This window comes from Vicia villosa, linkage group LG5 (assembly GCF_029867415.1).
Source record: "Vicia villosa cultivar HV-30 ecotype Madison, WI linkage group LG5, Vvil1.0, whole genome shotgun sequence".
NCBI lineage: Eukaryota > Viridiplantae > Streptophyta > Magnoliopsida > Fabales > Fabaceae > Vicia > Vicia villosa.
The window spans coordinates 125,800,854-125,827,361 of record NC_081184.1 but is presented as its reverse complement, the minus strand read 5'-3'; the positions used below and the strand labels follow the sequence as shown (position 1 = coordinate 125,827,361).

Below are 26,508 nucleotides of genomic sequence, written 5' to 3'. Positions count from 1 at the left end.
TAATTTACTACCACAATACCGATATCGTCCAGCGCAAGCGGTTAATTATGTGTGACAAATCTATAACTTCTAATGACTCTTCAATTTCTAATACATTAATATTTTTCATGTATATATATATATATATATATATATATATATATATATATATATATATATATATATATATATATATATATATATATATATATATATATATATATATATATATATATATATATATATATATATATATATATATGAAGTATACAAATTAAAATATATCGTCGGATTCGGGGAATCCACGGGGCGGAGGATACTTTCCCAATCCCCGCTCCAAAGTGTTATCGGGGGAACTTTTCTCTCCATCCCCATCCCCACGGGTAAAAAAATTCCCAACTTCGGATCTCCGCACAGATATTCCCCACAGGGATCCCATTAACAGATGCAATTGACATCCCTACTTATGGGCCTAACAATCTCCTCTGATTGTCTCTTTAAGGAAAATAGGGGGAGTAAGCACATTCCTTTACGCTTTGCTATTTGATTTTCAGTATATGTTATGATATGTAAGCTAATTATGCATGTATGCAAGTTTCTTTTATTTTATTCCACTGTGATCTGATGTGTTCTCTGAAGTTGTTGTAAACTAGAGATCTAATTTAAAAGATTGTTTGTAAGGATGTGCATAACATCTTGCATGTTTTTAATTTGTCTAAAAATTGGCCAGATGTGGAGTTTGTTATTACATGTGATTGACAAAATTTTGTATACAACATGTTCAACATTAGGCAAGACATTCTGTCTCGAGTTGCTTCATCGTGCAATTGTTGTAGAAAATGTGTTAAGCAAGATATTCCAACTTTATGCGAGACATCCTGTCTCAAGCTGCTTATTTGGCGTGTATATTTTAATCGATTGAATTCGGCTCAAACAAGATTTGTTTTATTTTTTGGTTAAATCAAAGATCTGATTTAAAATGCGTTATTATGTGAATTTTTTTTTGAATTCTTTTGTAGCCAGATTGGAATTCTTATTTATATCAAATTAATATTTAATTAGATTTGATTTTAATTAAGATTTAAATTTGGCATTATGAAGATTGATCTTTCTTGCGTTTTTTGGAATCCAACTGTTTTATACCAAAATCTACTGGGATTTTATTCTGGATATTCTTGCTATTTGAGGAGGCATTCCACATACTATGAAAACTCAGACCTCATATTTATATTTTGAAGCTTGGCATTTTAATAGTTTTCATTGTGTCTTTTGTTTTGGGTGTTATAATATTCTATTTCGGAGTTGTCTTTCTAAGTTTTAGGATATAATATTTGCATTGTAGTTGTGATTTATCAATTCATATATTTTTGTAATTGTACAAACAATTGGAAGAGTATTTGAGTGGAAGTGAGATGGATTTCAGATTCAGGGGGAGCCTGGACCAAAGTTCATAAGTAGTATTATGAAAAAGGCACTGAAGTGGAAGAGTTTATATGAGACCTTCGTGTACTATTGATTACTAAGAGTGAACTTCCTTTCATTGGGCTGATGCCTCCAATATAAGTGAATTTGTACTGAACTGGGTTAACAATTACTTGTGTTATTTATTTTTCTTGTTTTTTATGTTAGTTACGCCTTGTTATTGTTATAACATTGTTTCAACACTGTGTGTGACATTCTGTCACCTATCGAACAAAACTTCCATGGTCCTATAGAGGAAGAAAATAGAAACTTTGAGAATATTTTGTTGGGAAAAAACAAAGCATAGAGAAAAAAAGAAACACAATCACAACACAAGAATATAACGTGGAAGCTCCAAAACCGGAGAAAAAACCACGGTCGTTGTCAATAGACAACTAGAGAATAACATTATGTGAAAATTGTTACAACACATAATATACCCTCAACTAACCCAGACCCCAGTACACTCACACCCTCCAGAACAAATATTTAACTACATCTCACATCTCACATCACTCTAATACAAGAGTATAAGAGAAAAAAGAAAGTTAAATACAAGCTTAAAGTGTTTTTGACCAGTACATCTTGTAATGAAGAGCTTGAATCCTATATATAGCCTTGGACTCCCTCTTACTTCACAAAACTAAACAATGTGAGACTTATTAAACATGTATATTTTCAACCAACCCCAACTATCTCCACCTTGATTGAAAATAATTCATAAGTTTTCATTGTCTTCACCAACAATCATACTCCACCATAAAGAATATCGACATGTATATTTTCAACCAATCTCAACAATCTCCGCCTTGATTGAAAATAATACATAAACTTTTATTGTATTCACTGATAATCATACTCCACCATAAAGAGTATATTCACTTGAATCTACACCACTCTAAGAATTTTCACATTGTCTTCACCGATAATCTTAGTTTTAAAAATTATCATACTCTCTCATGAAGAAATTATTTCACTTGAAGATAAACCACTTCAAGAATTTCACATTGTCATCACCGAAAATCATATGCTTTATAATGAATAATAAATTTCACTTGAAGTTAAACCACTCTAATAATTTCACATGTCAAAAATTAGGTTGAAAACTTATGGTATAACTTCCTTGTTGGCAAGAAGCTCTTCAACCACCGACATAATCTTGCACCTTGTGTAATATTGACTGTAGCAACACATATTTGACTTGAATTTTTCACAAGTCAAAAACAGTTCTTCCATCAAGTTTCTTTAGCCCAAACTGCACAGTGGAACTTGTGACTGCAACTCAACAACTCCTTCATAATATCCTCATTCTTTTCTGATGTGGAAGATCAGACAAAGCTGCAACCACATAGCATACTAAGAACTCGTATTCCTGGATCGAACCAGAAGCTCTGATACCAGTTATTGGAGAAAACAAAGCATAGAGAAAAAAAGAGGAACACAATCACAACATGATAACATAATGCGGAAACTCAAAAACCATATAAAAAACCACGGTCATTGTTAATAGACAACCAGAGAATAACACTATGTAAAAATTGTTACAACACATAATATAACCTCAACTAACCCAGACCCTAGTACACCCACACCCTCAAAAATAAATATTTAACTATATCTCACATCACTCTAATACATGAGTATAAGAGAAAAAAGAAAGGCCAATACAAGCTTATATATAGCCTTAGACTACCTCTTTCTTCACAAAACTAAGCAATGTGGAACTTCTTTAACATGTATATTTTAAACCAACCCCAATAATCTCCACCTTGATTGAAAATAATACATAAGCTTTCATTGTCTTCACCGACAATCACACTCCACCGTAAAGAGTATCAACATGTATATTTTCAATCAATCTCAACATATTGTCAATCTTGAAGAAGAAAATTTGATTTATAAAACATATGAAGAAGTAGAGAAAGGCGATGAAACACGAGTGCATGAATATATAGTCTATGTTGATGAGGTACAAGTATAAGTAAACTACAACCTTGTCATTTATCCCGTTAATGGGTATAATCTCTAGTTTTAGACAGAGTCCCTTGATAACTCCATAAAACAACCTAAACTCCAAATTTACACAAACAACTTGTACACTAAAATAGTAAAAGCAGCAAAACTTAAAGTCTTTTAATTTTTCTTCTACTTCTTTATGCTCTTCAGAGTTACCTCAAGTTCTTGAATTTATGCCTTAATTCTGACTCTTTGTGTTTCAGGTTTATACAATTGCTCTTCATTTACTTTTGCTAAAATTTCACACATTCTTTTTTGCTTCATCATAAATTTGTCCTTCTCATCTTCTATTTCTTCATAGAACTAATCAAAGAAACCACACCTAATTTAAGTATAATCATGTTTAAATTCAGAAACCACAATTCATTACAAAATAAGCTATATTTTAGAAATATCAGATTGATTAAGGATTTTAAAATGCTTATCCCATAGTGTGGACATCCCCATAATTGCTTTCCATAATTGATATTAGTTATCGCCCTTTGAAGCACGACAATATCCCTATACCGATAACAGGTTTCCATCTCACCTTCATGCTCGAGTAAACCTTCAAATCTAAACTATTACTAATGCCTTTGTGTTTAACATACCGTTTCACAATAGATGAACAACGCCCATAGCTCATGTGTTTACCACGAATCCCTTACGATTACGAAGATAAATTGTACAAAAGATAAACATAAGTGATTTGATGTTGAAAGTTATGAAGATTACACTGAGAAAATCAATAACAAAGCACTTGCCCTAATTCAATTTAGAGTTAATTCGTTCATATGTATGGAGAAAACTAGAGAAAGCAATGATGTTGGTGAAACATACACCAACTAGGATGTCACATAGACCATAATAAGTACTATTTGTAGGAATTAGGTGGTAAAGATGTATGTGACACTTATGAATAATTTTAGGGATCAAAAAGATATGAGACGAAAAATTATATTAAACTTAAAAAAAACACAATCAGTCAAACCAGTTTATTTTTGCAAATTTATCTTTTACTATTCTGCTTTATTTTATTTGTGTAATTTTAGTTTAACAGCTAAAAAAAATTATCATTCTACTTGACACTCTTTAAACAAGTTAAAATATTTATAAGTGAATAATATAGTCGGGCAAAGTAAATCAATTAATGACTCTTTAAAGAAGTTAAAATATCTCATTAATGTATATTTAAACATTTTCCATTGGTGATCAAAATCAATACCTCCTCTTCTACCCTAGCTGTCACTTTTCTTCTTTTTCCTTCCCCTCTCTCAAAGAGGGGTGATTTAGGATCAATTTTGATCCAACATCACCCCTCCAAATCATTTTTGTTTATCTATTACTTAAATAAGTGATTTTCACACCTTTTCGTTTTGTCTTTTTTGTGATTTCGTGGGTCATCGTTTTTTTTGATTTCCCATATTTCTGTGGCGTTTTTTGATTTCTCGTCTTTGTGCGGGTATTTTGTTTTTCCGTTTTTGTGCGGTGTTCATTTGTTTCAGGTTGAAGGATTAGTTTCGATCTAGTGCATATTCAATTAATGACTTTGGTGCCGTCAACGCTACAGATCCGGAAGCATGAATATTTTGGACATCTCAATACAGTCAATACATTAATATTTGTAGGCATATGCAATTTGCCGTTTTATGCTATTAACATGGATGCTGTGGATTTGTTCGCAGATTCATCCTTTTTGTTTTTTGCGATTTTGAATTTGTATTGCAACGATGTACTCTATCGATTTGAGTGAATGAATATCATTTATTTTCTGTCAAAAAAAAAAGTTAAAATATCTATAAGTGAACAACATAGTCGAATAAAGTAAATCAATTGATGACTATTAATGAACTTAAGTTCAACAAAAAAAATCATGCTAACATGTGCCCTAAGAGCACATGTTAAGAATACTATATTTAGAAAAAGTTAAATATAATTAAATGCAATAAAGTCATATTTAAAGTTTCGATATATTGAATGCACAAGTTCCAAAAAAAAAAAATTCTATAAATATCTCATTAACTTGTGCCATTGGAGCACATGTTAACTTTTCCAAAAAATTATTCAACTAATAAACCACTCAACAAACTTTTAAGTTCAACACCAACTTTAAACTTGTGTCTTTAGTTAGGCCACAACAAGTTGTTATTAGTAAGGATTTAGATATTAGTTTCAAATGAATCTCTTTACTTCAAAATTTACACGCGCCCTTGACTAACTAACCTTTTTATAAACTCATTATCATGACTAATTTGATTAATCAATTACAAATTTAAACTTTAATGTTCAATTTTCTAGCTATCAATCAGTCAACCCTACATCCGCTAATCTCTTAATTCACATTATCTCTTGTCAACATATTCCCCAAACCAAGTTACTTCTGCATTCCACTACTTGTCTATTATTTTAAGCGTTAATATCCCATATTTAGAAAACAAATTAATTATTTCTTGTATAAAACAAAATTAAATTCATACGGCAATAACTATCTTGGTCTTATTCTAGTATTATTTTCCACGTGCGTAGGGAAGGTTGCTATGGTTTGAACTGATTGGACACAATTGACCTATGTAGGGTCCACTTGCCTCGTACAACTTATAATATAATAATAATAATATTAAAATACTATTCTCATACTAGTTGAATATACGGATGTCATTTTGTTATTTTACATTTTGAGTTCTTAATATAAATATAAATAATTTGTATATTTTCAATCACACGATACTATGTATAATAGTAGAAAGAAATCAAACAAGTACTATTTAATTCACCAACAAAAAAATAAAATAATAGCTGTTTAAACTGTCGGCTATAGATTCATGACCGTGCAAATAATTTTTAAGAAAATATAAAATATAAAATATAAAATATAAAATTGTTCAATCAAATAGTAACAAGTTAATGATAAATATATAAATAACAACATTTAAGAGATGTAAGTATAGGATCAATAGTTAGGTGAAGACCCTATTTTTCTTCCTATTTTAATTTTTTTTTACCATACTTATATTCAGGCCGGCCCGAGGGCCAAACTACCCAAGTTAGAGCTTTAGACCTCAAAAGTTTGAACTTAAAAAATGTCTCAAATTTTTTTTATTTAGTTATATATATATATATATATATATATATATATATATATATATATATATATATATATATATATATATATTGATACTTGAGTTATATATATTATTGTAGTTGAGTTGATAAAATATAGGCCTCTTTTTCTTTTGGTCTTGAGTTCAATTCTTAATAACTACAAAATTAATATTTTAAAGGTTTCATTTTAAAATTTGCTTTAAGCCTCTAAATGGGTTGGGCCGACCTGCTTATATTTTGATTGATACAATATATAAAGTTGTTTATTTTAGGTAATTTCTTTGATACACTTTAATTTAAGTTGGATATTGGTAATTTTTTAATATAAATTATTTTAAAATTGTAATTTATTTTAAAATAAAATAAAATAAAAATTACATGGCTTGAATTATAGTGTTTGATGGTTGAAAGCATGAATACTCAACTAAAATCAAGTCTATTAGAGTGTTCATTTTTTTATTATATTATATTTTGTTTAATTATCACAAGTGTAATTTATCTTTTTCACTAAAAATAATCAAAAATAATATTAACCAATATAAATGAATTTAATATAAAAACTTTCAGAATAAATAAGTAAATATTTTCATATAAAACATCAATTTACAATACTTTGATACACCACTGTATTAAAAGTAAATTAATGCGTGACTATATCTAAAATAGATTTATACTTGACATATCAAATATATTAAAAAAATATTTTAAATATTAAATATTGTTAGATATTTTTATTTTTTATTTTTTTTAAAAATTTCATTAAAGAATTATCTCTCTAAAGTTAAAAACTTTAACTTTTGATCTCTCATGCTAAAATCGTCGCTAATTCAATCGTTAAGTTGTAAATTATTGTAAAAACCGTCGCAGATTCAATCGCTAAATTATTAAAACCATGTTAAGTGATAGAAGAGACCAAAAATTAAAATTTTAAATTTTAAATGAACGAGAAATAAAAGTACCTATCAATAAAAGGACTTTAAACATTAAATGCAAAAAAATATTTTCTCAGCATAGAATTGACCATATTATTATTTATTTTTTTCCACTTTAAATTAGAGAGCATTCACAAACACTTTAAGGCATAAAATAATATAAAAAAATAAAAATAAAAAGTTCAATAAATAAGAAATATTCATAAAGTCATACTAAATATTTTTATAATATCTTTTAATTATATTTTAAAATTTATTTTTGACTCAAATAAATATTAGACTTTAGGAAAATACTTTCTCAAGACCACAATTGCATTGAAATATACATAATTATAAAACTCAATCATCCATCATTTAATTTAAATTAATAAATAAAATTATATTTATTCGATCTTAAATCAATAATTAAATTTATTTATTACATATAATTTTTTAAAATTTTATGAGAAAAAAATTGATTCATATAATTAATAAAAAATATTGAATACATATTAATATATTATTAAAATTATAAAAGTTAATCAAAAATGAAATCATATATGTCAAAAGTATAAATAATTTTATTTGTGTGTCTTCTAATAAAATTAAGGATAATATTAATCTCCACTCTAATGGTCAAAATTCAACATATTTGATTCGACTTAATCTCTACTCTAACAGTTGAAAGTCAAAATATTTGATTCGACTCGACTCGACTCATATTTCACATTATTTATGATTAATATTTTGGGGTGCAGTTATCGTGCATAGATAAAAATCTATGCACTATGCATAGATTATTATGGACCCTTGGATCATTAGATCAAATTCTAGACATTAATTGTTATTACTCAATACTCACCACTCAATACTCAATTAAAAACATGATTCAATGTCTTATATAGGCTTATACATGATGCATAAGTAAAATCCTTATGCAGATTAGCCAAAGCCGATATTTTGCATTATAAAATTAATCTCAATCCACTTTATTGAACTCAAGGTGGTGTACCCATTTGATGTGATTTTAGTTCATTATTAGTTGCAATTTAATAATTGTTAATTATAAGTTGGTGTACTAAGATTCTTTAAAAAAATGAATGAATGAAGAAACATGAGAAAAAGAATAAAGGGAAAGAAAGAAGAATAGAGGGAAGAGTGTTTTGATTTAAGTGAGTCACGCGGAGGAAAGAAAGGAAGGCTAACTCTGTATCTAGCTGGCTGTCGGAGAGATCCCTCTGACCACGTGACTCACCACCTCATCTTTCACCTCTTTTTAAGTTTTAATAACTACTCTCACAACTCTCTCTCTCACTCACTCTCTCTAACCCCCATCGCTTTCTCCATACCTTCCTCCTAAACCCAAAACTATCACATCTCTCTCCGACGGATTCATTCAGATTCAAATTCTCTTTCACTTCAATATCACCATTGTTGCCTTCAAACGCTTCGATCTTCTTCTACGGTATCATTATTATCATTCTCTTTTCTCTCTTTCGCACTCTCTCGTCAACACATTCGTCGATTTTGCTCTTTTATGGCGCCAGTTTCAATTCCGTTATTTTTCTATAACGCTCCAACTTTAATAACCTCTCTCATTGATGCATTTTGCTTTTCGTTTGCTTGTATAAATAGGTTTTCATGTGTATGTATAGATTTTCATGTGTATGTATAGGTTTTGGAATCTGATCGTGTGGAAATCGTGTAAAAATATATTTAATGTTGACTGTTGAGTGAAGAGAGTAGACTTGAAGCTTTGTGTAGTATTGGAATTTAGTATTAGAATTAGAATTCAACTGTTTTTAGGGAAGTGTAACAGATAGAAGAGAGAGAATTGTGAATCTGATGAGAAAAGATGAATAACAATAATGTGGATACAGTATTGAATATTTATAGTTAGTTAGAGCTGTCTCTGTTTGTAACAGACTGTAACTAATCTAACTGTTAGTTACAATAACTCCAATAGAACTCTCTGTTCGGTGTTGTTTATTGCAGATAGCGCGGGATATAGTGGATTGTTGCAATAGTGACACTGTAGTGGCTATTTGACGATATTTTATACTAAGTAGCGTATCGCGAAAGAATAGCAGTTTTCTAATTCTGCTATAGTATAGTGCAGCTATAACGGCTATTTAATGACGCTCAGTTATGTTCCATCTGGTATAGTGCCGTTATAACGGCAATAGTGCTATAGTGACACTGTAGTGGCTAATTGACGATATTTTATACTAAGTAGCGTATCGCGAAAGAATAGCAGTTTTCTAATTCTGCTATAGTATAGTGCCGCTATAACGGCTATTTAATGACGCTCCGTTATGTTCCATCTGGTATAGTGCCGTTATAACGGCTATTTAACGACGCTCAGTTATGTTCCATCTGGTATAGTGCCGCTATGACGGCTATTTAATGATACTCAATTATTTTCCATCTGGTATAGTGCCGCTATAACGGCTATTTAACAACACTCTAGTAAGCATGGTTGTCAAGATCTAGATCTTAAAATCTTATAATTCGGCGACCTCACTCACCCCAACGATCTAGTTGTAAAATTGATGTATTGTAACAAGATAGATGCAAAATCGTAACCAATTTGTGAAAAATCATTGATTCGGTGTGAAACTGGCCAGTTCTGACCATGATCGCCCGTTTTTTGGTCACCACCTTTACAAGCCTAGAAGAAAGAAGTAAGAAGAATTAGGAAAGAAATGAAGGATGAGGATGACAAGATGTAGAGGCAGTATTGTCGATGGCGGATAGCGGGGTTCATGGCGGAGAGCCAAAATCCCGCAATACCGGCGGCTTTGCAGCGCCGTTATTGCGAATTATGGCGGAAAAACCCGCAATGGCGGCCAATATTTACCATTGTGGCGAGCCCAAAAACTGCCATGTACATCCGCAATAGCGGCAATGGCGCCACAATTTGATAACACTGTGTAGAGGCGCAACCGTTACGGTTCGGCGGCGGTGAAGATACGCCTTTTGGAAAGATGAAATTTTTATTTAGGGTTTAGAGAATAAACATATAAGTTCTAGGAATTATTTTAAACAACGGGTTTGGGCTTATAAACCAAGTAATTGGCTAAATATGTTCCTAATCTCTAACATATGTTTAGTATGGTAAATGGTTAATAAAGTATAAAAACTCAATTATACATGTCTAAAAAATAGAATATGAAACCCTCCCCCCAAAAGACACTTGCCTATCTCATCTCGTTCTTACAAAAATAATTGGATAGGATCTTCTGATCTTGATTATGATCTTATAAAAATAATTGGATATGATCTTCCAATCTTGGTTACGATCTTACTACCCCTCCCAAATTTATGCAAGATCTTGATATTGACAACTTTACTAATAAGTAGGGAAAGTCGTTCAATGTATAAACTTATGAGCGAAGATTAAATAAGAAAGAAAAGAGTATGAGAGATAAACTTTGATATATCAATAAAAGAGATTAATGTAAATATATGAGCTTTTGGAGACATTAGTTTTGTGCCTCATGTTAGCTTTGGATGTGTGGGGAGAGACATTGCAAGTAGTTGTGATGAGTCATGAATCTGAGTGGTAATCATGATTGTATTCTATGTTTATCCCTGGGTGTTTAATCTTAAGATAAAGGGATCCTACTATTCCTTTAGTGGATCATTCCCACTCAAATTACCAGTTCCGCTCACAAAACCTGTTTGGTTGAACATGAAGAGAGAGATTACTGAATTTCAGTTTTCTTTGGCTTTTTGGAAAATTATAGTAAGTATGAGATAGTAAATTTAAAATGCTGCCCTTTTAAAAAAAATCAACAAGAAATAAAAAAATGTGACAAACTTATAATAATGCATGGGTCTTTGGAGTTACAATACAACTGTACACAAGGCATAAATGGAAAAGAAAGGTTGCATCCAGCGCATTATGCGTGAAGGATGTGAATATTACATTTTTGGCATTTACAAGAATGACCATACTATTTTACTATAATCACTGTACAAATCTATCACCGCCCAATATTGAAGATAATTTCTTCCCAATAGTCAACTTTTAGCTTTGTGGATTCTATGTCCTTTTCAGATTAGGGTAGATTAGTGGTTCAAAATCTCATGTTTCATTGTAGCATCTCATGAAAGGATACATTGGGAATGCCGAACTTGTGGAAAGATTTACTCCACATGTTTTTTAATGTTTACTTATTTTTATTCACAATTTGGAGTATGGTCGTCCTGAATTTTATTATGTCTTTTAAGTTCGTCTTAGTTCATAATCTTTGTTCTCAAATTTTCTCATGCTATTGTGTCTATAATAATAATAGGGACTGACACATTAGGGTCAGTTGTAACTTGTAGCGGCTTAATCTGGAGAGGTTTTTTGTTCATGAGTAGCTAGGTATTTTAAACCAAATTTACTACATTTATTTGGGCACTGTAGCTTTATTGACTATCGTCCGTAAATGCTTCAGTTTAATGTTATATGCAATCATTTATACCATACCTTGAATTTGGTTCCTGCAGGTTATGGGATCTCCAGCTTGAAGTAGTTAGAGCTGCTTAAGTACATGTTTCAATGATTTGTGGTTTCAGAACTACCTTTTACTTTGATACATCTCTAATGGATCAAGAAGTGTAGAGAAATGGTCTTAAATTTGAAATTTATAAGAACATGGAGGGGACACGAGAAGATGCACGGCCGTCAGAGCAAAGGCAATCCAATGTGTCACACTGGCCTTCAGATTTCGTTGGAAAATTTGGATCTGTTTCTTTGGGACCTCAAGATGAGACCTTAAGTAATAAAGAATCACCTAGATATTCTAACCAAGATTTTATGTCACCTCAGAGGGCATCACAAGTTCTCTGGCACACTGGAATGCTATCTGAACCAATACCAAATGGTTTTTACTCCGTTGTTCCGGTGAGGATTGATTCATAATTTATTACTTTACTAGTCAGGATATGTAATTGCGCTTGGTATGAATGCACGAGCTTGGAGTATTTTGGTTGATCATGCCATGTTATGAATTGGAGATATTGATTGGTTTGGTATGATTTAGGAAAGAGTTTACAGGAAAACAAAGTTTCTTTAATTAGTCAAGACTTGAGAATAATTAATTGAGTTGGAACTCTCCGGAAGGAAAACAGAAAATGACATATAAATGTTCATTTACTCATATCATTTTTGAGATTTTTTTCTTTGATTTATCTTCACATATTATTCTTTCTTGATAATAGTTTTTTTTAATAAAAATTTGAAAGGAGACCCATAAGTGAAGCGGCTTTTTTTATGAAACTTCAGAGTTATTCAAAGTTTACAAAATACTGCCTTGAGCTCAAGTAGTCAGTTATATAAGTTGTAGGAAAAACCATGGGGATTTTTTGTAGCTGGTAAGAGTAGTGTGGCATCCACGTGGGTGGTGCTTGGCACAGTTAGTGGAGCTAGTAGCAATGAACTTGTGAAAGCACATGTTTTACTTTACTTGTTACAAACTTGTATTTAGCCTGTGCAAAAAGTTAGTCTTACAATTTGGGCTAGGCCTAACTCATCCCTACAAAACCGGCTTGTAAGGTGAGGATTGCCCCCACTTATAAACACAACATAGATCATATCTCTAAGCAATGTGAGACTAAATTCATCCCTTCAAACCCAACGCAATGAAGGTGTTGGGGATGCAATGAAGGCAAGCCAAATGCCGCAATTAAGGCGGCTAGGGGTGGGCCTCAATTAAGGCGGAAATTCCAACAGTTAGTTATTATGGTATCATACACTATCACAAGAGGTATCAATATCATTGGTTGTTAAAGAAGGGTTCATTTAGGTTTGCAAGAAAAGATAAATTCAGCACATTCTGGAATTCCTCGAGTAATTTTCCTCTTTTAAATTTAGTTTCCTGTTAAGTAATTATGGTTACTTGGTTATACTAGCTATTTACTTTATAATATAGTTATAAAGGGCAACATTCTGCTTATTTATGGCATGTATTATTCCTTGAGTTCATATGTGTTATCCTTTTTGATGTGTAACCAAGATGTTTTCCTCAACAATTTTCATTGTCATTAACTAATCTGATGATTTGCAGGAGAAAAGGCTCAAGAAACTTTTTGATAGTATTCCTACTCTGGAGGATCTTCAAGCTTTGGGTGGAGAGGGGTTTAAGGCTGATGTCATTGTTGTGGATGCAAAGAAAGATAGAAAGTTATCTATGCTGAAGCAACTAATTGTCACATTGGTCAAGGGATTGAGCACAAATCCAGCTGCAATAATTAAGAAGATAGCTGGATTAGTATGTACTTTTATTGTATCTTGTTTTGTAGCTCTTGTTTACTGTGTTAAGATTTTCTCGTATATCATTAATGTTCCATTATTGTCATTCGATACGATTTTTTTCCTTGTTCAAAAAAGCACTTTAAAATGTCAAATTATTTTCCAAAATAGTCGCATTGTAAATTTTAAGAGACTTGCTATTCATAGTTTCTACCTTTTGATTTTAGTCAGCAGCAGCAACTTATTTCAATTAAGTTATTCCACCTTAATTATCAATCACAAGTTTGTTGGTAGGCTTTAACGTCAATTATCTAGAGTAGCTTTCTTTTTATTTCCTTTATTTGATATTTATTTGATATTTTAAACTTAGTAAAAACTAAAAAGGTGCTTAGCATTTACTTCGATCTTGATTCTTGCACAGGTTTCTGATTTCTATAAGCGGGCAAATGTAGAAAGTCCAGCAAAAGCTGCACTTGAAGAATCCTCTCACATGTTTGAAAGTCGCGGTGTCCAGATGCTGGGGCAAATAAAGCATGGTTCATGCCGTCCTCGAGCTATCTTATTTAAAGTATTAGCAGATACTGTAGGTCTTGAAAGTAGGCTTATGATGGTAAGCTCTAGTTTATTTTTGTTGTTATAAACTGCAATTACACCCTGACTTACTGTTGTTTACCAATGTTTTCAGTCTAAGGATGATATATTTAGCAAAAGAACTAATGATAAATATTCAATGTTTTTTACTATCATATCTAATTTTGAAGGATACCTGTTTCTCTTCATCAGGGTTTTCCAAATGAGGGGGCTGCTGATTGTGTAGACTCTTACAAGCATATGTCTGTGATAGTTGTGTTAAATTCTGTGGAACTGCTGGTTGATCTAATGCGCTTTCCTGGCCAACTGTTACCACGATCAATCAAGTCAATTCTTATGACACACATTTCTGCAGCGGGAGAGAGTGATTCAGCAGAAAATGATTCATGTGATTCACCATTAGAACCAAACAGTCCTTTATATGGAGTTTCAGAGAGGTAAGATCCTGAGAGTTTGGAAACTGTTATTTTTTTGCTTTGGCTTAATTATATTTTTGTACCTTTTTTGTTTCTCAAAATTTTACCGTCCACTAATTTGCATTTCACCAATTTAACAACCAGTACTTATATATGATGCTGCATTTGTGTCCCATGTTACCAGGATTTCCAAGCCGTATGCAGTGCTTATGTGTTTGGGCACTCTCATACTTTGAGTTAGCTTATAGGAGTTAGATTCAAGCCCATTTAACATAATATCAAAACCGAATTTCGCTAGGATAGTAATTAAGCATTTTGCATTTGCATTTTGAATTGAAACTTCCAACTACGCATTGGCCAAATGAACTTTAAACCATCTGTTTTGTCCATTAAAAGAGTTGTTAATCGGCTCATGTTGATTTTATTGGTCTTCCTTACAGTGCTGAAAAAGACGAACATCTCCAATTCCATAGAAGATTTGAAACATCTTTAAATGTATCTGGTCCTAGCTTGCGAAGCATGATGTTACGATCAAATTCCAATCTGGAAGGGAAATTAAGGTAATATTTCCCTTGCTGGATCTCATGCTTTGGTTTTTTTGTCGTGTTATTTTTCATTATGATTAGGTTATTTTCTATCATTTGTGAGCCTTATTTGACTAGATTTCTTAAAGAAGTAGAATAACAACTGTTTTGTGTTAAATGATTTTGTCAATTTTCTCAGTTTGTCTCATAGTGAACCCAACATTGCAACTTCATTTGGTCGGCGCAGTCGAAGAAAGGTCATTGCTGAACAGAGGACTGCTAGTTCAAGGTTATTCCTGATTTGTGGTTTGTGGATTGATATATGTATGCATTTTAGGTTCAAAACAATTTTTTTGGTGTTGCTCATGATCCTGGCTATTGTTACTTTATAGATCACGGCACTTTAAAACTTATCTTGATTATAATTTGTCAAAGCATTTTATTTAACCTGGCCCTATTTCATGAAGGAGCAAACCAGTTTTAAAAAATAATGCTATTACAATCATAGTTCTGTGAAACCAGTTATATTTTTAGTTTAAATAAATAAAGCTGATTTAGATTTTATTCCTAGAGCAGAGGTGCTAATTTTATTAGGGATATTCTTACTTACCTTGCTTGTCTTATTTTCTGAAGCTTGTGCGTGATATTAGAGGTCTGTATAATCTGCTGACTAGTAGAATCATACTAATTATTTGAATTAGATGGACTTTGTAGATAAATTATCATATTGTCTTAAATATATTCTTTTCAATTTTTCTACTCAAATTTATCCGAAATTCAGCTTTTCTGGTTAACAATATAATCTCTGGTTATCTAATGGGTGGGTTAAATAAAACCATACTCTGCTACAAATTATTCCTGGTTTGAAGTATTGAATCTTCCAATGTAGTATGCACTTACAAGTTCATGCGGCTGTATATCTTCTATATATGTGCTTGCTTGTACTTCCTTTTCAGTATGGTTTCCACTAGTAAAAATTGCCTTCTCTGTTGCTTAATAAGTGATGCACATCCTCATTGCATATTGATTATAGGTAATTGGCAGCCTCCCTTAGTTAGAGAGTGTGAGATAATAGAGAGGGGTTATCTTTAGTTTTCAAAAGAAATTTAGAGTGGGAACCTGTCACCAATAGATTGCCAATTGTGTGTTTCTGATTTGTGAATCAGTGGCATCAGTATCACAGTGATCTACTAATCCAACTTACTAAAATACCTTAGAATATTAATACTTTGTGCTCAGTCTGCTTTTGTGCTTCATTTTTTTCTTTCTAAATTTGCAGTCCTGAACATCCATTATTTCAAGCTCGTGGGCAGTCTAAGCTTGGCCGTGACAAGACTGCATTTAGAGATTTTGCTGACGACCAGGCTACATCAAGGTTTATGCTTTTATGATTCCTTAATATTTGCTCGTACCCTGTGATTGGCCATTAGCTTTTATTTTTCGCTTGTAATTTTTCTTTTCTGGGTTCTTATTGCAGAAGGAAAACCAGTTGTTTGTTATCACCTCATTTTTTTTTTCTATCCAAGTTTTGTTGTAGAAATCTCTAATAAGTAGTTCCAATTCGGATAAAAAAAGTGATTTTGGTTAGTTCAATATTTATTTTTTAAAATTTCGGCCTAAAACTGGCAAAGCCTAACAATGTTAAATTATTATCACTCTAGGTATTGCAGTGGACTAGAAACTTAGAGATTATTTCCTTTTGTCCTTATTAATGTGGTGGTGTGGACTTAAGTTTCTGATGGTCATTATATCTTGTTTTTATATACATATATGCATGAGTATTTTCTTCTTCATATTTTCAAATACACCAGTCTCTTTTTTTTCAGATCCAGCTATAAGTCAGATGGTGCATCCTCATCAGAAGCTCGTAGAATACGACGAAGAAGCATCAGTATTACACCAGAGATTGGTGATGATATTGTAAGGTTGGCTGTTGCTCAATTATGCTTCTGCATTTCTGTACACTAAATTTGCTGTCCTTGATGCTGTTCAATGTTAAATTGGCTGCTATGCAATTTTTGAAGGGTTTCTGTAATCTGATATGAATGGGAATTAATTAACTGCTTTTTAATTTCCATCTGTTTTTGGAAGATTCCTTATTCATGTCCCATGTGCTCTTTTTCTTTCCTTAAATACTTCTTTTATTCCAATTTATGAAAGTTTCAGGTGAGGATTGTTGGAAAAATTAACCCTTGCTTGTGTTATAATGTAAATCACTAATTTGATATATTGTCAGAGGCTTGGTTATCATAAATGGTTCCTGCTTTGTGCTAAATTACCAATTACCAGTACAAGGAATGTGTTAATTATGCTAGTACCTTGGTCAAGCGAAGTGATGATCCCCCACTTCCTATTTTCATGGTGCATGACCATCTGTTATTTTAATTCAGTGTGTAATGTATTGTAAGGGAACAAGGGGATCTAAGTTGTTTTATAAGTTGTAATGTAATGTATTATAAGTTGTTTTATAACTGTGATAACTCAGGATCTAATCTCTGTAGGGCTGTGCGAGCAATGAATGAAAAACTAAAGCAAAACCGTCATCTAAGGGAACAAGGGGATGATGGTTCCTTGCCTCATTCTCCCAATGATAGAATTAACAGTGCAGAGCTTCAGAAAAATGTATGTGTTAGTATGCATTGTTCTGGTAACAATTTAGTATGTTACATTTAAACTGCCTTTATCTAGCTATGGCATCTTCAGTCATCTCTTATGCTTCACAGCCGTGGTTGCATCACTCAATCTATAAGATAGCAATATGCAATTGAACTTCATAATAAGTCTGATCTTTTTCTTATTAAAAAGAGAGCATAAAAACTATTTAATTTGTTGATGACCACAATATAACTGTAATAATTGGGAATAGAAATACTGTTGAATAAACTTTAATGTTATGTTAAGTGGGTTTTTATTAATAAGTTAGTGGAAAAATAAAGAGTCTCTTGTAGTTGAAAGACTAAGAGATAGTGGCCTATTAATAGTATTAATTTGTTTTAAATTTCCTAGTATAGAAGAAGTCTCTTGGGTCTATATAAAGACTTGATTGTATTCTCATTTTTAACAAGAAAAAAAAGTGCAGTTTTAAAGTAAGATCTCCACCAGTGGAAGTATAGTAGAAAAAGTGTCCAAAATTGTTATAACTGCAGTAGAGAAGTAATAGCCAGTTTTTCACAAATTGGCATAAGAGCTAATGACGAATACGATGAGTCAAATGCCGCTACCACGATTAACGAAGGCGACGAAAACTGGAGTATCCAAATGAAAGCTCTTCTGGGATCTCTAGATTCGTGGGAGACGGTCGAAACTAGTTTCACAGAACCAGATAACACCACGGGGAATACGGCGGCTCAAACCAAGGCGTTGAAAGAGACGTGTTCGAAGGATAAAACGGCGCTGTACATCTTGTTCCGAGCTGTTGATGATTCAGCCTTTGAAAAGATTGCAGGTGCAACGACTTCGAAACAAGCATGAGACACGTTAGAAAAAGTATACAAAGGAGCTGACCGAGTCAAGCAAGTTTGTCTTCAAACTCTTCGAGGAAAATTGGAGAGAATGAAAATGAAGGAGTCAGAAACTGTATCAGAATACATCACGCGTTTGCAAACATTGGTGAATAAAATCAATCGAAATGGAGAAACGATGACTGATGCTCGTATTGTCGAAAAGATTCTGAGATCTTTAATTGATAACTTTGAGAATGTTGTGTGCGCGATAGAAGAGTCGAAGGACCTTGCAACGCTCACAGTCGAAGAGCTGGCTGGTTCTCTCGAGGCACACGAACAACGTAAGATCAAAAAGAAGGAGGAGACAAACGACGAAGTAGTTCAGATCAAGGAGTCCACCAAAGACGAAAAGACACTCTTTTCTCAAAACTTTCGAGGAAGAGGACATGGCCGTGGAGGTCGTGACAATGGTCGAAGTGGTCGAGGCACCAACTTCGAGAGAGGACAGTCAAGCCAGCAAAATTGGCGTGGCAGAGGACGTGGTCAAAGAGGTGATCAGTCGAACTACTCCAACATCGAATGTTACAAGTGTAACAAACATGGTCATGATGCGAAGGATTGCAACTCCTACAAATGCTATAACTGTGATAAAATGGGACATCTTGCAAAAGATTGTCGAGTCGAAAAGAAGGTAGAAGAAACAACCAATCTAGCTTTGGAAGCCGAAGCGAATGAAGGCTTTCTGCTGATGACTCAAAAAGAAGTATACACAAATAATGGTAATATGTGGTACCTTGACTCAGGGGCAAGCAACCATATGTATGGTCACAAACACCTGTTTAAAGAAATGCAAAAGATTGAAGATGGTGGTCATGTGTCTTCCGGAGATGCATCGAAAGTGAAAGTCGAAGGCAAATGTACGATTTGTTACTTGCAGAAGGATGACTTGACTGGGTCAATCCAAGATGTGTATGTACCGGATCTTAAGACAAATATTTTGAGTTTGAGGCAACTCACGGAAAAGGGTTATTTGATATTCATGAAAGATCGGATATTACACTTGAAGGACAAGCTAGGGCATCTGATTTCTCAAGTCGAAAAGGAGAAAAATCGAATGTACAAACTGAACTTGAGAAGCGTTCGAGGAAAATATTTGCAAGTCAATGTCGAAGACAAAGCGTCGCTGTGGCATCTACGTTTTGGTCATCTACATCATGCTGGTCTTAGAAGGTTAGCAAAGAGGAACATGGTGCACGGGCTACCAGACATGGACTATGAAGGAAAGTTTTGTGAAGAATGTGTGCTTAGCAAACAAACAAGAACCTCATTTCAAAAGAAGGCAGAATATCAAGCTAAACATATTCTCGAACTGATTCATACCGACATATGTGGGCCAATCACTCCGGAATCTTTCAGTGGCAAAAGATATTTCATTTCCTTTATCAATGATTTCTCACGAAAGACCTGAGTTTATTTCTTGAAAGAAAAATGTGAAGCATTCGAGGTGTTCAAAAAGTTCAAAGTAATGGTGGAGAAGGCAACTGACAGACATATCAAAGCCGTTTGATCTGACAGAGGTGGTGAGTATACTTCGACAGCCTTTATGAAGTATTGTGAAGAGTAGGGCATAAGGAGATTTCTAACTGCACTATATTCACCTCAACAAAACAGTGTGGCTGAAAGAAAGAATCGAACAGTTCTTGACATGGTTCGATCAACTTAAGAGCAAGAACACGTCGAAGGAATTTTGGGCAGAAGCTGTACAATGTGCCATTTATGTTCAAAATCGATGTTCACATTCGAAGTTAGAAGATCAAACACCACAAGAAGCATGGAGCGGACAGAAGCCAATAGTTTCTCATTTCAAAGTATTTGGTAGTGTGGCTTATGCACACGTACCGAATCAACGAACAACAAAGCTTGAAGACAAAAGTCAGAAGTACATATTCATTGGGTACGATGAGAAGACAAAAGGGTATAGGCTGTTTGATCTCATAAGCAAGAAGGTGATAGTGAGTAGAGACGTTCGAGTAAACGAAATGAGCAAGTGGGACTGGAACAATTCGACAGAAGTTATCGTCGAAGTTGGAGAAACATCAGTCGCTGTACCGACAAGCACTTCAGCTGTCCTTGAAGATTCTGACAATGAAGATGAACCTGTACAACCCAGAATGCGAAGTCTGCAGGATTTGTATGATACAACAGAAGAGGTGCATCTTGTATGTCTTTTGGCAGATACTGAAAACATTAGCTTAGAAGACGCGATGCGAGATGAAAAATGGAAAACTGCCATGAACGAAGAGATTAAAGCCATTGAACGTAACAACACATGGGAACTAGCATAATTACCAAAAGGAAGTCAACCCATTGGTGTGAAGAGGGTATTCAAGAAAAAGATGAATGCTCAAGGCGAAATAGAACGGTATAAAGCACGGCTTGTTGCGAAGGGATACAAACAGAAAGCTGGAATTGATTATGACAAAGTATTTGCTCCTGTTGCAAGAATGGAGACAATTCGATTACTTATCTCACAAGCTGCTCAATTCAAATGGCCGATATTTCAAATGGATGTCAAGACAACATTTCTAAATGGTGTGCTCGAAGAAGTTTACATCGAACAACCACCCGAATACATGAAAGTTGGAAAAGAAGAAAAAGTGCTAAAGTTGAAAAAGGCGCTTTATGGGTTGAAGCAAGCACCGCGAGCATGGAATACACGCATCGACACATACTTCAAAATGAATAGTTTCAGGCAATGTCCTTACGAACATGCTCTGTAAGTAAAGAAGAATGGAGGTAATATGTTACTTGTTGCACTCTATGTTGATGATCTAATTTTCTTAAGTAACAATAGTCAGGTGATAGAAGAATTCAAGGGCACAATGACACGTGAATTCGAGATGATAGACTTAGGTCTGATGAGATTCTTTCTTGGTTTGGAGGTTCGACAAGAAGAAACTGGAATTTTCATTTCTCAGGAGAAATATGCAAAAGAAATCTTGAAAAATATAAGATGGAAAACTGTAATCTGATTTCGACGCTAATGGAACCAGGTGCAAAGTTGTCGAAATTTGATGGAGGAGAACGCATCGAAGCAAGCAAATATCGAAGTTTGGTAGGAAGTCTTCGATATCTCACATGTACAAGGCCAGATCTTTCGCTTAGTGTCGGAATTGTAAGTCGTTTCATGGAGGAACCAGTCTATACACATTGGAAGACATTGAAAAGAATCCTTCGATACATCCAAGGAACTGTGTCACTTGGAATGTTTTATTCAAGAGCAGAAGATTACTAGTTGAATGGTTATTCCGACAGTGATTGGTGCGGTGATATAGATGATCGAAAGAGTACGTCAAGATATGTGTTCTTTATGGGAAATACCGCTTTTACATGGATTTCAAAGAAACAGCCGATTGTAACACTCTCGACATGTGAAGCTGAATACATAGCAGCATCTTGGTGCGTTTGTCATGCAATATGGCTCAAAAGATTGTTGAGCAAAATGGAGCTAAAATAGGAAGGTGCAACAATAATACAAGTGGACAACAAATCAGCAATTGAGTTAGCAAAGAATCCAGTGAATCCTGAAAGGAGTAAACACATCGACGTTCGCTTCCACTTCATTTGAGAACATGTGAAGGAAGGAAGTGTCGAATTGAGGCATGTAGCAAACAAGGATCAAGCAGTAGATATTTTCACAAAACCATTATCGAAAGAAATTTTCGACTGAGGCAAGAAAATGATAGGCATGATGGATAGAAGAAACATTTAAGTTTACAGGGGAGTTTTGTTGAATAAACTTTAATGTTATGTTAAGTGGATTTTTATTAATAAGTTAGTGGAAAAACAAAGAGTCTCTTGTAGTTGAAAGACCAAGAGATAGTGGCCTATTAATAGTATTAATTTTCTTTAAATTTCCTAGTATAGAAGAAGTCTCTTGGGTCTATATAAAGACTTGATTGTATTCTCATTTTTAACAAGAAAGAAAAAAAAGTGCAGTTTTAAAGTAAGATCTCCACCAGTGAAAGTATAGTAGAAGAAGTGTCCAAAATTTTTATAACTGCAGTAGAGAAGTAGTAGTCAGTTTTTCACAAATACTGTTGAGTAATATTGATTAGAATTAGATACAGGAGACCAAGAAAAATATAGGTCAAATCCATTAAGTATTTGGAATTAATCACATGTCACTAGAACATTATTCATGCTAAGACATTATGATGTTGTTTAATCCATGTAGACTACTATGAATAGTCGAAAAATGCTTTGCTTGTTGTTTCAATGTTGTTTCTTTAGTTAGTGTATAAAAAATATTCGGATTGGTTTGTGTTTTTAAACATGATGCTTGACGCACGTGACTCCTGTACTGCATTATCACAGCTGTCAAATTTCTGTCATGCTGGTCATCATGGAACATCCCCCTTATTTCCGCTGCATCGTGACAATGCAAATTCTCAGAAGGCAATGTCATTACCCTCTTCACCACATGATTATCGAGATCAAACTTCCGAGACAAGCAGGCCACCGCGATATGAATTGAATGATGAACTGGAGTCAACTTGGAATAAAATCCTTGAATCATCAATGTCGAATAATAAACCTCTATTACCATATGAAGAGTGGAACATTGATTTCTCAGAATTGACTGTTGGAACTCGAGTTGGGATCGGTACGTTTTCAGATTTTCCCTCAAAGTTATTTAAATCATATGATTTTCACAGCGCGGCTCAGTATCATTCATATGATCTACGCATGATTGATTTTCTAAAATGATTGTGAATTCACAGGACTCTTATTATTTCTGAGATTAAATTTCTACTTATTTGTGCCTGATTGTGAAAGACCCTGGTAGATCTGGTTCAGATCTGAATTTTACCCCAGGGTTTCCATTGTTTGAGTTTGAAAATCCAAGAAAAAACCTTTAGTACTAAATTATACTTCTCTCGCATGAAAAAAAGTAAAAATAAAATTGCATGATTCATTTTCTGTCTTTTTTCTGGTTTCAATATTTTCATGGCTTAGGGTTGTCTATGACTGTGGATCTCCTTTAAAGAAAGAATCAGGGAAGAGGAAAGAAGGCACTGTAGTTTTAGCCATGGAATGAATGCATGGGATGAGAAGGTGGAAAGAAATTAAGTAATTACTAAATTAGTAAAGAACTCCAACTAAGAGTTAATAATTGAGGAACACAAAATCTAATCGAACATACTTAAGGAAAAAGTTGAGTTTTTGAAATTTATAACGATATCAAAATTAAAGTATCAGTAATTGTTAAATAAATAAAATTGGAAAGTTAGCTACTGTACCTTTTTTTTATTTAAGCTGTCAGCTGTGTTAGCAGCTGTTAGTTATTTTTGCTGCGGTACCAAAAAAGTTAATTTTATTTTTTTACCAACTCAGTATGATGATTCAACTGATTGTTCAAAATTCTTTTCATGATTTACATTTCCCTGAAGAAAACTAGGTTCATATGATTTATGGAACTTCATTGCTCTCTATACTTTTCCAGGGTTCTTTGGAGAAGTTTTCCGTGGCATATGGAATGGCACAGATGTTGCAATCAAAGTTTTCCTTGAGCAAGATTTAACTGCTGAAAACATGGAAGATTTCTGCAATGAGATATCCATTCTCAGGTATTTTTGTGATGATTTATTGATTGTCATTAATTTTAATGTTGCATCAAACAGTTACTGACTCCGGTTTCTTCTTTTTGTCTTTTATTCTCCTCCAGCCGACTCAGACATCCTAATGGTACTGTCTTACCTCTTGTTTACTTATATAGTTGTATGGCTTTTCACCAATTGTTATTGCACATTGTTTTTTTAGTTTGAAAATATGTGTAAGACAACCTAAATTGTTGTATCATCAGTTTATCGAATTCTTAAATTATATGATACTGTTGTGCATATACAGTCCTCCCAAGAGTATCTCATGTCATGTAAATTTTTTGAATATCTCATGTAGCATATTTTCTTTGAGATCATATACAAGTGAATAAGTGATTGAATTTTATGCAGTCATCTTATTTCTTGGTGCATGCACAAAACCTCCACGGTTGTCAATGGTGACCGAATATATGGAAATGGGATCTTTGTTCTACTTGATTCATGTGAGCGGTCAAAAAAAGAAGCTTAGTTGGCGAAGAAGACTAAAGATGCTGCGTGACATATGCAGGTAAGTATTCTGGTTATTCACATATTCCAGAATATTCTTAGCTCTCCATTGTTTTACAATATAATTCATTCAAACTTCGTTGTCCATTAACCTTCATGTCAGATATTGTTGGTTCTGCAAATATCAATTATGCATATAGTGGTAAATTCTGTTCATCCAGCCTAATGGTATACGAAACAGATCCTACCATAGCAAATAAGACAATAATAATTTGCTTAGGTTTTTCCTAAATCAAAGAGAAATACAATTTAATTTACAACTCGTCAGACATTTTGAGTTTAATTGTTTTATCATCACTAATGATAATTCATCATAAAGAATTATCATCCAGGGCCAGATTATAACTCACTTGTCATAATGTATCTCTGTTTGTCAAACTGTTTATTCTGCAAGACTTGTCAATCTGGTGAATTGTGTAATTTTGATAATTGATATTGATAAGATTGTACTTCATTTGTCGACATTTACAAAAATTACTTCTCGGTAATGAGTAGGGGCTTGATGCATATTCATCGAATGAAGATTATTCACCGTGATGTGAAAAGTGCTAATTGCCTCGTGGATAAGCATTGGACAGTGAAAATATGTGATTTTGGACTTTCTAGAATAATTATAGATTCTCCAATGAAAGATTCTTCTTCAGCTGGAACACCTGAATGGATGGCTCCTGAACTAATTCGAAATGAACCGTTCACTGAAAAATGTGATATCTTTAGCTTAGGGGTGATAATGTGGGAGCTCTGCAACTTGAGTAGGCCTTGGGAAGGCGTCCCTCCAGAGAGGGTATGTTAGATAGATTTGTGACGAATTAATTTTTTGTTATGGATTTTATATTGGAAACAAAATGAGAATTTATGCTAACTACTTTTAATTTTCTGATCAGGTGGTTTATACTGTTGCTAATGAGGGTTCCAGATTGGAGATTCCTGAAGGTCCGCTAGGCAGGCTGATTTCAGGTCTCTGCAACTTATTCATAACTTGATTCAAGACTCTCCTTTTTTTTTTTAAAGATGAAAATATTAAGTATATAGTAGTATTATAATTCATATCCCATCTAGTTTAACTGGTTACTTCATTTTCATGTGCAGAGTGCTGGGCTGAACCGTATGAGCGACCAAGTTGTGAGGAGATATTGTCTCGCTTGGTGGACATCGAGTACTCAATGTCCTGAAGCTGCGGTTATCTTTTGTACATAGTGAACTCTGGATAGAGTTATCACATTGTATGATGTTGTAAACTAATAAATTTTATGCTCTCAGATCATGTTTAAACTCCATGCATTGGTGCGTCCCTCTTCCTTTGCTGCAAAATCATATCTTATGCTAGGCAATGAAAGAGGAGGATAAAAAAAGGGCTATGGTTGCTTTTTATCCAGTTCTTATTACACAACCTTTGACCATTTTTAGATGATAGTTGAAAATTTTGAAAGTAATTCATGACATAAGATACTTAAAAAACCTAATCCTTCTTGCTTCCGTTCTTTTAATTAGTTTTTGGCAAATGCTAACATGTGCCTTTAAGACACAAGGCACATGTTAATGAATTACATGTAGAAGTATTATTTTGGAGTGGGTACATTCAATTCGACATTTAAAAAAGAGAAATGCTAGTCATACACTAAATATTGACAACTACACCGTAGGTTTATACGGATTTATTCTTATATCATAT

General features: G+C 33.3%; 1 protein-coding gene across 1 annotated transcript; it reads left to right on the top strand.

The window, feature by feature from the left end:
• Positions 1–8,569: 8,569 nt before the first annotated feature.
• Positions 8,570–26,269, top strand: LOC131602372 (serine/threonine-protein kinase EDR1-like). Its single transcript, XM_058874459.1, has 17 exons — positions 8,570–8,913; positions 11,949–12,345; positions 13,508–13,711; positions 14,114–14,302; positions 14,476–14,720; positions 15,140–15,259; positions 15,423–15,512; positions 16,503–16,598; positions 17,050–17,148; positions 17,725–17,845; positions 23,044–23,332; positions 24,173–24,296; positions 24,395–24,414; positions 24,681–24,837; positions 25,332–25,620; positions 25,721–25,793; positions 25,926–26,269. The coding sequence occupies exons 2-17, from the start codon at positions 12,097–12,099 to the stop codon at positions 26,006–26,008; spliced, it is 2,448 nt and encodes an 815-aa protein (XP_058730442.1). The 5' UTR covers positions 8,570–8,913; positions 11,949–12,096; the 3' UTR covers positions 26,009–26,269.
• The last annotated feature ends 239 nt before the right edge of the window (positions 26,270–26,508 follow it).